We start from the raw sequence: 12,473 nt of genomic DNA, 5'->3' as shown, positions 1-12,473 counted from the left end.
GGGCGATGAGATTGTTTGATTCCTGGATGCCATTTCTTGCTATGTATGCTTCGCTTTCGGTGCCAGAAATTCTAACAAAATTGTCACAAAAATTCTCCTAGTTTTAAGTTTTATCCATTTTGGCAAACGCTGCAAACAAGACCCAGAGACAAGGCCAGAGAATGTGCTCGAGAACGCGTTGGGGGCGGATCGATCCGAGCATTCAGGTGAATCTGGTGCACGGCCCCACCAGCCGGGTCATCCAGTTGAATCGTAGGACTCTGCCGCGGCGAGTCGAACAGCAGTTGCTGCTCATGGCCTCGCCGTCGCCGTTTCTCAACTTCATGAACAAATTCCGGCTGGATGAGATCCTAATCAACCACCAGTATAAGGGCGTCTATAGTATGCGCACCGCGGCCACCATCACCGAACTAGCTACCTATACGTGGAACGTGATGTCCGTAACCGATCGCCAGCCGTACATACAGCTGGCCCGGAAGGCGCAGCAGATTCAGCAGGCGCGGAAGCAGCACTTTCTGGGCAACAGCAATCGGCCGTTGACCAAGAGACCTGCCCACTGTCCTGTTGTTGTCTGAAGCAGTCTTAGCCCCCACTTTGGAACTTGTTTACGAGCATTTGGAGAAACCCTTTTAGTTAATAAATATTTCGTATATCATTTTACATGTTTTATTATTTGTTCTTTTAGCAATGCGAGCAATGGAGCACCTGGCAACGGGTGTGTGTCCACCATTGAGAGTGCCAAGCGCGGTCATCCGCTGAAGAGTTTCAGTGTGCCGGGACCACCGCCGACGGGAGGAGCAGTGCCCCTCAACAAGCACAGTAAGATCTCTTCAAATATTCCATTATATTTTGTATTAATTAATTATATTTTTCAAAAAGCTCCTGCTGTCACAATACGTCCACAGAACCAATCGCCCTACAAGAAGCCATCCTTTTCGGCTGCCACACCCAATCGACTGCAGGGCGGCGGGTCCATAGCCCACTCAACCGACGAGATCCAAAGACTGGCCCCGAGCACATCCACCGAGGAGCTGAACCAGGAAATGGCCAATCTGGAGGGACTGATGAAGGATCTGAGCGCCATCACGGCCAACGAGTTTGAATGTTAACACAAAAGCCAACCGCAAATAATTTAAATACGTTTATGGCGGAAGGCCGAGAGAATTAGTCGTGAAAACAATGGATGTTACTTGTTTTTTAGTTTCTTGTTTAATTAATGATTTTTAACTCGAATGTGCAAAAGCGACTGGAATCGAGTATATCCCGAGCCCCGGCCCAAAGCCTAGTGTCTCCTCAGTGTCCGTCAGATCGGATTTAGTTTTTAGTTAATCAAATGTGCGATATATTATTGAAGAACTGTAAATAAGAACGACGCCGCCATATAAACTTTTAAGCGTAGATACACACATGAATATTTAATAGAAATAGCACCTAAGCATTAGTTAATTATCATATAAGGAGAGTGTAAAAAATCAAAGGACAGAAGTCGTTCAGAGAAGCGTTCAATGTGCATGATCTGTCCTTGGTCTGTCATACAACATTTCATATTTATCACTGCATCTGCATCTGCATCATCTTAATTTTATCCGCTTGCTAAATCGGATAGTCTAAGTCTCCAAACATACATATGCCATTCTATTAACATATGCATACAGCATCTAAGCTAAGTTTCATACTAGTAAAGACCCTAAGAACGTAACTTTTATGCTATTATAATCCTTACCAAAACAATCAAAACGAATGTTCGATCTAGACTTGCATCTTAAAGTGCATCTTGCATTTTCCATTTATGTTTTCCTTAATTTTAAAACAAGAATTACGCAAGTTTCTGGTACGTGCCATGATTGTGTCGCCACAACCCCCATCCGAAACTACTTAAGCTATAAAGTCAAGTTCTAAACTAAGCCAGCAAAGCATTTACAATTAAAATTATGAATTAAATATATGCGGTGTAACGTGATGTATTATGTGCAGCGCCATGAATAAAGCTGAGAAACTTTTTTAAAAGATTTTGATGTGTTCAAAGTGTTACTTGACAAGAAAGTTTACTACTATTTTTATGTGTTTTTCCATTAAGGAACTGTATTCGACATTGCTTGGCACAATAATCTCATTCAACGCAGCAACAAAACTATTGATTAATAATTAATTACAAATCTTTAAATCAAATGCACAAGGAAAACGTTTGAAAATTGTGAAATTTTTAATGTATTGAACGTAAACTTTGTAATCAAAAAAGAGAAAATTGCTAAATATATGAAGAATATGTGGAAAATATTTTTATTCGGCTTTTAAAATGAAAACTGTGACTTGGACTCTCCAGACTTTATCAGTTGCAAACCGCAATTCGATTTTATAGTCCCCCTGTGGAAGAGGCAGGTTCCTTAGGAAATCATCTGAATACTCCAGATTATCCATTATTATGTCGTGCTGGAAAAATTTATAAAATAAATTATGTAGTCTAATATGTCTCTAATACTTACGTTATAGGGACAGGTGTGATTAAGGTTTGATTTCGTCATGATTGCGTTAATGACCAGACCCTCGAACGACAGCTTGTTTGAATTTTTCATCAAATGACAGAAATCGGTACTTATGTTATACAGAAATGGACGCCAGCCATTGTATCGACGATAAATGCTCCAGTTGATCTACAAAATAAATATTTAAATTCTATTTACATATTATTTTAGGGACATATCCACTTACCCAGGCATTATCCGCCGGTAACACAAACATTTTCAAATAAAACGATGCACCCACTCGTCCTCGGCCCAGCAGACTAAGCTTGCACTTTTCAAATCGACAATATGATTCATTATAGGATATGCACTGGAAGTTGGTAAACCTAGATTTCGATTGTCGTCCTTCAATATCCATATGTGGATAAAGAAATATCAGCACTGAGAAAAGAAGCAGTTGGACACCTCCCATCGTTGCCATTTCTAAATCAAAATTGAAATAAAAAATGAATTTCGGTTATTTTAAATAAATTATTACACACAATCACTATATGGGGATAATGATAATTTCCTTGTCCATTAGTGGAAAATTACAAAATCTCATTTATAAACTTGATTGATTTCTACAATCATGTTGGATACCACGCTAGATTGAAAAATAGTTATACACAGAGGGAATTAGCCACAACTTCTTGCCCAATGGGCCCGATTTATTTGATCCATGAATGTTATACATACATACCTTCCCGGTCTTGGTACCCCTTGTAAAATCCGGGATTTCCAGAATTCCCATATATGACCCAATCCGATACCCATATCTTGGACAATTTTTATCAGATCCTTAAAAGGAATACCTTGAAAGATTCGTAGTTCAATTCTCTATTCATCTGCATCAAAACCTGGAAACAAAATTTTCGATCGATATTTTTCACTTTTTTCCTGATGGTCCCCTTGTAGAATCCGGGATTTCCAGAATTCCCATTTTTGACCCCCTCCGATACCCATATCTTGGACAATTTTTATCAGATCCTTGAAAGGAATACCTTGAAAGATTCGTAGTTCAATTCTCTATTAATCTGCATCAAAACCTAGAATCAAAATTTTCGATCGATATTTTTCACTTTTTTCCTGATGGTCCCCTTCTAAAATCCGGGATTTCCAGAATTCCCATATATGACCCAATCCGATACCCATATCTTGGACAAATTTTATCAGATCCTTGAAAGGAATACCTTGAAAGATTCGTAGTTCAATTCTCTATTAATCTGCATCAAAACCTGGATACAAAATTTTCGATCGATATTTTTCACTTTTTTCCTGATGGTCCCCTTGTAGAATCCGGGATTTCCAGAATTCCCATTTTTGACCCCCTCCGATACCCATATCTTGGACAATTTTTATCAGATCCTTGAAAGGAATACCTTGAAAGATTCGTAGTTCAATTCTCTATTAATCTGCATCAAAACCTGGATACAAAATTTTCGATCGATATTTTTCACTTTTTTCCTGATGGTCCCCTTGTAGAATCCGGGATTTCCAGAATTCCCATTTTTGACCCCCTCCGATACCCATATCTTGGACAATTTTTATCAGATCCTTGAAAGGAATACCTTGAAAGATTCGTAGTTCAATTCTCTATTAATCTGCATCAAAACCTAGAATCAAAATTTTCGATCGATATTTTTCACTTTTTTCCTGATGGTCCCCTTCTAAAATCCGGGATTTCCAGAATTCCCATATATGACCCAATCCGATACCCATATCTTGGACAAATTTTATCAGATCCTTGAAAGGAATACCTTGAAAGATTCGTAGTTCAATTCTCTATTAATCTGCATCAAAACCTGGATACAAAATTTTCGATCGATATTTTTCACTTTTTTCCTGATGGTCCCCTTGTAGAATCCGGGATTTCCAGAATTCCCATATATGACCCAATCCGATACCCATATCTTGGACAAATTTTATCAGATCCTTGAAAGGAATACCTTGAAAGATTCGTAGTTCAATTCTCTATTAATCTGCATCAAAACCTAGAATCAAAATTTTCGATCGATATTTTTCACTTTTTTCCTGATGGTCCCCTTCTAAAATCCGGGATTTCCAGAATTCCCATATATGACCCAATCCGATACCCATATCTTGGACAAATTTTATCAGATCCTTGAAAGGAATACCTTGAAAGATTCGTAGTTCAATTCTCTATTAATCTGCATCAAAACCTGGATACAAAATTTTCGATCGATATTTTTCACTTTTTTCCTGATGGTCCCCTTGTAGAATCCGGGATTTCCAGAATTCCCATTTTTGACCCCCTCCGATACCCATATCTTGGACAATTTTTATCAGATCCTTGAAAGGAATACCTTGAAAGATTCGTAGTTCAATTCTCCATTAATCTGCATCAAAACCTAGAATCAAAATTTTCGATCGATATTTTTCACTTTTTTCCTGATGGTCCCCTTCTAAAATCCGGGATTTCCAGAATTCCCATATATGACCCAATCCGATACCCATATCTTGGACAAATTTTATCAGATCCTTGAAAGGAATACCTTGAAAGATTCGTAGTTCAATTCTCTATTAATCTGCATCAAAACCTGGATACAAAATTTTCGATCGATATTTTTCACTTTTTTCCTGATGGTCCCCTTGTAGAATCCGGGATTTCCAGAATTCCCATTTTTGACCCCCTCCGATACCCATATCTTGGACAATTTTTATCAGATCCTTGAAAGGAATACCTTGAAAGATTCGTAGTTCAATTCTCCATTAATCTGCATCAAAACCTAGAATCAAAATTTTCGATCGATATTTTTCACTTTTTTCCTGATGGTCCCCTTGTAGAATCCGGGATTTCCAGAATTCCCATACATGACCCCCTCCGATACCCATATCTTGGACAATTTTTATCAGATCCTTCAAAGGAATACTATATATACATACCGACTGGAATATCGACTAAAAAGTGACTCACAAGTTGAAGTTTGGGGAATTTCTAGATTAACGATTTATTAATTTTTTTTTTGGAATCAAACTGAATTTATAATTCATCCCTAACAAAGAAAATGGTCACTTGGACTCGCCAAACCCTGTATGTTGCGAACCGCAATTGGATTTTATAGTCCCCCTGTGGAAGGGGAAGTTTCTTTAGAAAATCATCCGAAAACTCCAAGTTATCCAAGATTATATCGTGCTATTAAAAATAATAAATAAGTCTTAATAAAAGAATAAAGAAATATACCCACGTTATAGGGACAGGTGTGATTTAAGTTTGATTTGGTCATGATAGCGTTAATGACCAGACTCTCGAACGACAGCTTGTTTACATTTTTCATAAGTTGACAAAAATCGGTGCTTATATTATATAGAAATGGCTGGTAGCCATTGTAGCGACGGAAAATACTCCAGTTTATCTGGAAAATGTTTATAATACATATGTATAAATAATATAAATATTATTCCATAATAAATCCACTTACCCACACATTATCAGCTGGTAATATAAGCATTTTTAAATAAAATTGGGCACCCACTCGGCCTCGGCCTAGCAAGTTCAATTTACACTTTTCAATAAGGCAATAGGAATCATTATAAGATATACACTGAATGTTGGTAAACCTAGATTTCGATTGCCTTCCTTCGGGATTGGGATTTAGCCAGAGGAGTATGGCCAGGGCCATCACAAGCAGTCGAAAACCAGTTACTGGGTTCATGTCGTTGTTAGAAATGAAACCAAATCTATATCTATATTCATCTTATATAAATTAGTACACACAATTAGCAAATGGAGGTAATGATTACTTTCCATTAGTTTTCCATTAATAAGCAAACATTTTAAACAATTAAACAATTTTTAAAAAATGTTTTTTTTCTTATTATTTTGGTAATTGAAGTCTGTCTATTTACACACTATGATATTGATATAATTATAAATTTGTTAAAATATTGGTACAATTTTTAAATGCTAAGGAAATGTAGCTTTATTATTGTTTATATAAAGACTACTTTTGGGCGGAAAGCTTAGAACTATTTTAGATTTTTGATTTATTTTTCAATTACATTTAAAATACATAAATAAAAAAAGAGCAAGGGTTACAAGTATTAAAAATATTATATTTCAAAAAGATTAGAGTTAAAGCATGATTATATGATTTTAAACTAGTAAGCTATTAAAGTTCCCAGCATAAATTCTTAACCAAAGAGCACTGTATCGAGTTCTCTTTGGCTAACCAGGTAAGAGAGCCAGGTGATCGAGATGCCCCAATCCGCTGGCTGGCTTGAATCATTGAAGCTCGAGCTGCCACCTGAGCGCATGCTCAGTTCGTGTCAGGCAGTCGATCGGTGTGGAGGCCGCTTTCTGTTCCCGCTTCCAGCCATTTCACATTGTTTGGTTTGTGTGTCAACGTCGACAGAAAACAATTGGAAATCGAGGCATAAAAATAGTGAAATCTGATTTGAATTTAAATCAGTTTTGACTTTTGTTGATTCGCGCACACACAATGAACAAGCTACCGCTGAGAGCTTGGCGTTCCACCACCTCGGAGCCGAGTCTGAGAAGATGTGTGTCGAAGATCCACGGCGGATCAAGCCCCACCAGCTTGTTGCCACACGAAAAGCGACGCTTGGATACCCGCGAAAGCTCCACGGGCGTAGCCGCCTGCCCGCATTTGGCCGACCAGGAGGAGGCAGCCAATGCCTCCAGGATTCATGCCACATCGGAGTGGCAGAATGCACTGCCCTACAATCAGATACCAGGACCCAAACCCATACCCATTTTGGGCAACACCTGGAGGTTTGTATGAGAGTACTAATAAAGACCGAAAACGAAAGACTTAAGACACAAACCCGCTTTCACTCGCAACTTGCAATTCCAATGCACCCATAAAAGAGACCACGAAAAAGAAACCACTCTCTGTCTCACTTGACCCAATTAAGTCGATACCAGCTGGTTCCACACTTATTGAATTAGCCATGATGATGTTCACATTTTACCAGCACTTGTTTGTTTAGGTTTTTTTTGCAATCCTATTACTGACCATATCCAAACTAGTTATCCCCCCAAAGTATTTATGTTTGTGCTAAACAAACATTTATCAGCATATCGAATGCTTGTAGGTTTCTTCGGATTCTTGTTAAATGTGCGTGTGGGATTCAAGATTCCAATTTACACCTGCATAATCACTAGCCCCTCTTGGCCGCCACTTGGATGCCATCGGACGGCACGTCATTTGGAGTTTTTTTAGCGTTCAATTAGCGCCGAATTCAAGGTCACCATAATAACGTGTGAAATTTTGCTCACAAATCATTTTTTGCGCCTTTCTGGAGAAAAAATAGTGAATGCATCCATCATTGTCGTAGATTAATATATATTTTTTTAACCTTGATTATTCCCCTCTTAGACTGATGCCAATAATTGGTCAATATACCATATCGGATGTGGCAAACATATCGTCGCTACTTCATGAGCGATATGGGAGGATCGTGAGATTTGGAGGTCTAATAGGTCGCCCTGATCTCTTGTTCATCTACGATGCCGATGAAATTGAAAAGGTAAGCATAAACAGCACACTTTAGCACGGAACTGGGAAGAGGTTAATGGATAAACCCACTCTGAAGACGGTGTCTTTACGCTTGACCAGCGAACCACGAAGGCACCAAGGCATTATACTAATTTCTGGCACCGTACAAATTACCCACAATTGTCGGATATTAAGCGAAGCAATTTTTATGAATGCCTTTTCAGTGCTACCGCAGCGAGGGGCCCACCCCCTTCCGGCCCTCGATGCCCAGTCTGGTCAAGTACAAGAGTGTGGTGCGCAAGGATTTCTTTGGGGAACTCGGCGGAGTTGTGGGCGTGTAAGTGGCATTGGTTAGTCCATCAAAAGACTTGTAATTTTGCAATTTCTGTAATATTACAGCCATGGTGAACCCTGGCGTCAGTTCCGGTCGCGTGTCCAAAAGCCGGTACTGCAATTATCCACAATCCGGCGGTATTTGCAGCCACTGGAGATAATCACCGATGATTTCCTACTGCGCTGTGAGAGTCTGTTGGATGAAAATGAAGAGCTGCCAGAGGATTTCGACAACGAGATTCACAAATGGTCCTTGGAATGTAAGTTGGTTTTAAATTATTAATTTAGAATTATACTCATTTTTTATGTTTTTTCGAGGCATTGGCCGTGTGGCCTTGGACACGCGTTTGGGCTGCCTGGAGTCCAACCTCAAGCCGGATTCAGAGCCACAGCAAATCATCGATGCTGCCAAGTATGCGCTCCGCAATGTGGCCACCTTGGAGCTAAAGGCTCCCTATTGGCGTTACTTCCCGACTCCTCTGTGGACTCGCTATGTCAAGAACATGAACTTCTTTGTTGGGTAATTACCTAAAATAGCAAAAATTAATATATAACTTAAGAAAATACCTACTTTTAGCGTTTGCATGAAGTACATACAAAGTGCCACCGAGAGACTAAAGACCCAAGATCCCAGCCAGCGTGCTGGTGAACCTTCGCTTGTCGAAAAGGTCATCATGTCGGAGAAGGACGAGAAAATAGCCACCATAATGGCTTTGGATTTGATTCTAGTCGGCATAGATACAGTGAGAGATCCTATGATACCTACCCCTGGCTTTCTTTACAATTTCATTTCTTTCAGATATCCATGGCTGTCTGTTCCATGCTCTACCAACTAGCCACCCGACCAGTGGAACAGCAAAAGGTACACGAAGAGTTGAAGCGATTGCTACCGGATCCCAACACGCCTCTGACCATTCCACTGCTGGATCAGATGCACCACCTGAAGGCCTTCATTAAGGAGGTATTCCGTATGTACAGCACTGTTATTGGAAACGGACGCACTCTGCAGGAGGACAGCGTGATTTGTGGCTATCAAGTACCCAAGGGCGTGCAGGCTGTCTTTCCCACCATCGTCACTGGCAACATGGGGGAGTATGTAACGGATGCGGCTACTTTCCGGCCGGAAAGATGGCTGAAACCCCAACACGGTGGTGTGGCTGGAAAACTGCATCCGTTTGCTTCGCTGCCGTACGGATATGGAGCACGAATGTGTCTGGGGCGACGTTTCGCCGACCTTGAGATGCAGATACTACTGGCCAAGCTACTGCGCAACTACAAGCTCGAGTACAACCACAAACCGTTGGACTATGCTGTTACCTTCATGTATGCGCCAGATGGCCCGCTGCGTTTCAAGATGACTAGGCTTTAAGTGTAGATTTACGATTTTGTAAACATTTAAGTTTTTCTGTAAATAATAGTTCATTTACATACAAATTTTGCAAGGTTTTTCTTGATATTGCATAACTACTTAAGGTTGTACTAAACTAACAAAGTTTACGACTATTTGTCACTTCCTCTTCCACGTCCTGTACCAGTTCTTCACAGTCTTGAGACTTTTATCGGCGTCTTGCCTCGTTTCGCCGCGAAGAACAAAGACTTTGTCATCTTTGTAGGAGTCTCTGGCCTCCTCCAGGATAGTTCCAAAGATTTCGCACTCGATATTCGATGTGAGTTTCTTCTCGTTGTAGTTTCGTTCTTTCAGGCGATCGTACAGCGTGGTGTTGGGGCAGGTAACCACGAAAACGGCTTGGAACCAGCGTTCGGGAAAGAAATCACAGCCATGATATTCCACAATGTTGCCGCCTTTGGCCATTATGGGTTCCAGGTGATCCATTAGCTATCAAAGTAACATAAAATAGGATTTAGGATGAGGATATTTGAGACAATAAGAAAGAGGAGCCAACCTTATCTTCGTCCAAAATTGGACAGTCGTATTCGTCGTCATACTCCTCAACAAAATTATTATCTTTGGCAATTTTCGAGCAGTCCAGCCAATCGAATTTAAGTTGAGCAGCAAGGCGTTCACACAAATATGATTTACCAGCTCCTGGAGTTCCTGGAAAATTAAGAAAATTATTATAAACTATCTAAAATATAAAGAAAATAATCACACCAACCTGTTATTAAAATATTTGGCTTGGCATCCTCTGAGCGCTCTGCCATCCTGCTTATTTGGTAGTAGCGGAAAAACTATGAATATTTACAAAAAATATTACAAGTTTTTTTGTAAATACTTTTATTTTTATGCAAAAAACGCAGCACGTGAAGAAGTTGTTTATTTTCTGGTTACGTTATCGTTATCGATGCTTCGATAAATATGAGTACCACCTTCCAGTCCTGCCAACTTAGTTTCTAGTGTTGGAAATGAAGTGGCGCAAAAAGCTAAATTTATTTAAATTATTTTTACATACACTGAAACTCTGATTTATTTAAATTATAAATTTTACCAAGACTCATATAATTTTAAATCATTCATAAATTCAACTTCTTTGACCAATAACGATTCTAAAATATCGTTATTTCCTACGTACATAGGTGGCCTTTTGTCTTTCTACGTTTCGCCAAGAACCGTTGCTTTTCTTTGTTTTCCTTTCCTCCTTGCTTCGTCCTCTTTTGCGAGCAGAACTCCAGAATCTGAAAGCTGTATCTCATTCTTTCTTTTTCTTTCCTTCTCTACTTGAAATATCCAACTCGGGGGAAAATTTTTCGAGTCCATCGGGTATAGACGAAAAATGGACGGGTCTCCGGACGGATCAGAAATTGGTAAGGTGGAAATTAATGGAGGTACCGAAAAGCGTCAGCACGTTCCGTACATCCTAAATGGGGAACTGTATCGGATTGAGAATCAGGTTGGCGATAATGTCACCGTGAAGTGCTGCTACTGTCCGCCGGATCGGATTTATCGCGGCAGCGTGCGTTCCACCGGAAACTTTCATATGCACATCAAGGTACGTACATATGTACATTTGTAGGTTGTGTTTAAGGATTTCCGATTCTTTTTTGTACAATTCGAATTTTTCGGAACAGCGTCGTCATAGTTCGTTACTTGGAAAATTGCATGAAATGAAGGTGGCCGCTTTGGAGGAGCGCCGTGATCGTATCATGAAGAATCGACGCTTTGGTAAGCCTCGAAAGAAGTCGCCTCCATGCCAGTCGTCCGGGGACAGCCCGTCGGATATAGTGGAGGGCAACAATGCAGGAGGTGCTCCAACAGGCGGGGTGAGTGAGGAAACCCGTGAGCTGAAAATCAAAACGGTGTTCCAGCGACACAAGCAAGAGCAGGAGGGAGCGGCCATAAGATCGGTGAGGGAAAGAGTGGGATAGCCATATTACCTGCATGCTAGTACCGTTATGTATTTTTGTAAAAGTATCTACGCGCGCAAAAAAAAAAGTTCAATGAAAAAATATTAAAAATAGCTTTTTAAGGATCAGATACATATCTTAATATGAGCGTTTAAAGTATGTTTTAGCTAATTATTATTTTAAATTGTAGTCCAACGATTCAACTTCTGATACCAGCGGCAAGGCCAATACTTCCAGTATTTATTTGCTTCAGAATGTAAGTTGCATATATGTAGGTTTTCTTAAATATTATTAGTATGATTCATAATTATATTTCTCAGGTTGAAACCGTGACTACAACTTCGCCGTCTACTCCCCATGTTGGGATCTTGGGTCGCGTTAAGCCCGAGAAATCGAATAGTTCTGGATTACTGGGCAACCAACCGGAGGCTATTGACTTGAGCCGGGCTCAATCGCACCAGAACGGAGAAGTGGCCACCAGCTCGTTGAGCTTCACCCCAGGAGGGACTTCTTTGGAGTATCCGCGTTCGCAGGCCGTCGCCCAGTCGCTGTCCTTCACCCACTTTGTGGAAAACTCGCATCGTGATGTTCTGCAGCGTCTGGACCGTACCATGACCGAGATAAGCCAAGAGCTGCGCAGCCGTAACCGCATCGAGCAAAATCGCCTGTTGTTGGAGGCGGCCAAGTTCAAGTATCTGAACCCCAACTTTAAATTTGAACCAACACTTTAATGGGGAAACTTGATGACTTTGAACTACGACCTACCTCAAAATACTCAGCTTAATTAAGTAATGATACTAATCCTAATCCTTACAATAAAACCTTAAAACGAAATTATGAAGCTTTTATTTTC

At 40.1% G+C, this 12,473-nt stretch overlaps 7 protein-coding genes across 11 annotated transcripts in view; 4 read left to right on the top strand and 3 right to left on the bottom strand.

The window, feature by feature from the left end:
• Window positions 1–2,277, top strand: part of fra (neogenin protein frazzled) — a 29,933-nt gene extending 27,656 nt beyond the window's left edge. For all 4 annotated transcript variants that reach the window (XM_070278179.1, XM_017250620.3, XM_070278177.1 and 1 more), the window contains 2 exons: window positions 686–819; window positions 880–2,277. In XM_070278179.1, the coding sequence (XP_070134280.1) occupies window positions 686–819; window positions 880–1,109 (364 nt within the window). In that variant the 3' untranslated portion in view covers window positions 1,110–2,277. The remainder of the gene's footprint in view (window positions 1–685; window positions 820–879) is intronic.
• Window positions 31–655, top strand: LOC108131641 (uncharacterized). Its single transcript, XM_017250625.3, has one exon. The coding sequence runs from the start codon at window positions 162–164 to the stop codon at window positions 573–575; it is 414 nt and encodes a 137-aa protein (XP_017106114.1). The 5' UTR covers window positions 31–161; the 3' UTR covers window positions 576–655.
• A 3-nt stretch (window positions 2,278–2,280) lies between the features above and the next one.
• Window positions 2,281–2,880, bottom strand: LOC108131416 (uncharacterized). The gene is made up of 3 exons (XM_017250287.3): window positions 2,710–2,880; window positions 2,484–2,651; window positions 2,281–2,430 (listed from the first exon to the last, which is right to left on the bottom strand). Exons 1-3 carry the CDS (start codon window positions 2,878–2,880, stop codon window positions 2,281–2,283), a joined length of 489 nt encoding a protein of 162 aa, XP_017105776.2.
• A 2,625-nt stretch (window positions 2,881–5,505) lies between these two features.
• Window positions 5,506–6,028, bottom strand: LOC108131415 (uncharacterized). The gene is made up of 3 exons (XM_017250286.3): window positions 5,945–6,028; window positions 5,711–5,878; window positions 5,506–5,658 (listed from the first exon to the last, which is right to left on the bottom strand). The coding sequence occupies exons 1-3, from the start codon at window positions 5,972–5,974 to the stop codon at window positions 5,506–5,508; spliced, it is 351 nt and encodes a 116-aa protein (XP_017105775.3). The 5' UTR covers window positions 5,975–6,028.
• Window positions 6,029–6,774: 746 nt separating this feature from the next.
• On the top strand, window positions 6,775–9,686 carry Cyp301a1 (Probable cytochrome P450 301a1, mitochondrial). The gene is made up of 7 exons (XM_017250623.3): window positions 6,775–7,257; window positions 7,865–8,015; window positions 8,209–8,321; window positions 8,384–8,577; window positions 8,636–8,837; window positions 8,895–9,060; window positions 9,117–9,686. The coding sequence occupies exons 1-7, from the start codon at window positions 6,965–6,967 to the stop codon at window positions 9,684–9,686; spliced, it is 1,689 nt and encodes a 562-aa protein (XP_017106112.2). The 5' UTR covers window positions 6,775–6,964.
• Window positions 9,687–9,717: 31 nt separating this feature from the next.
• Window positions 9,718–10,606, bottom strand: Ak6 (adenylate kinase isoenzyme 6). Its single transcript, XM_017250624.3, has 3 exons — window positions 10,435–10,606; window positions 10,222–10,373; window positions 9,718–10,154 (listed from the first exon to the last, which is right to left on the bottom strand). The coding sequence occupies exons 1-3, from the start codon at window positions 10,478–10,480 to the stop codon at window positions 9,825–9,827; spliced, it is 528 nt and encodes a 175-aa protein (XP_017106113.2). The 5' UTR covers window positions 10,481–10,606; the 3' UTR covers window positions 9,718–9,824.
• Window positions 10,607–10,782: 176 nt separating this feature from the next.
• Window positions 10,783–12,454, top strand: stil (stand still). Of its 2 annotated transcripts, none has more exons than XM_070279031.1 (4): window positions 10,783–11,265; window positions 11,345–11,536; window positions 11,811–11,876; window positions 11,941–12,454. In XM_070279031.1, the coding sequence occupies exons 1-4, from the start codon at window positions 11,050–11,052 to the stop codon at window positions 12,349–12,351; spliced, it is 885 nt and encodes a 294-aa protein (XP_070135132.1). In that variant the 5' UTR covers window positions 10,783–11,049; the 3' UTR covers window positions 12,352–12,454. The 2 variants fall into 2 exon arrangements, with proteins under 2 accessions (XP_070135132.1, XP_017105852.2); XM_017250363.3 differs by having other exon boundaries at window positions 10,796–11,265; window positions 11,345–11,620.
• The last annotated feature ends 19 nt before the right edge of the window (window positions 12,455–12,473 follow it).

This window comes from Drosophila bipectinata, chromosome 2R (genome assembly GCF_030179905.1).
Source record: "Drosophila bipectinata strain 14024-0381.07 chromosome 2R, DbipHiC1v2, whole genome shotgun sequence".
Classification (NCBI taxonomy): domain Eukaryota; kingdom Metazoa; phylum Arthropoda; class Insecta; order Diptera; family Drosophilidae; genus Drosophila; species Drosophila bipectinata.
Note: the sequence above shows the minus strand (reverse complement) of the source record. Positions and strands in the feature narration are given on the sequence as shown.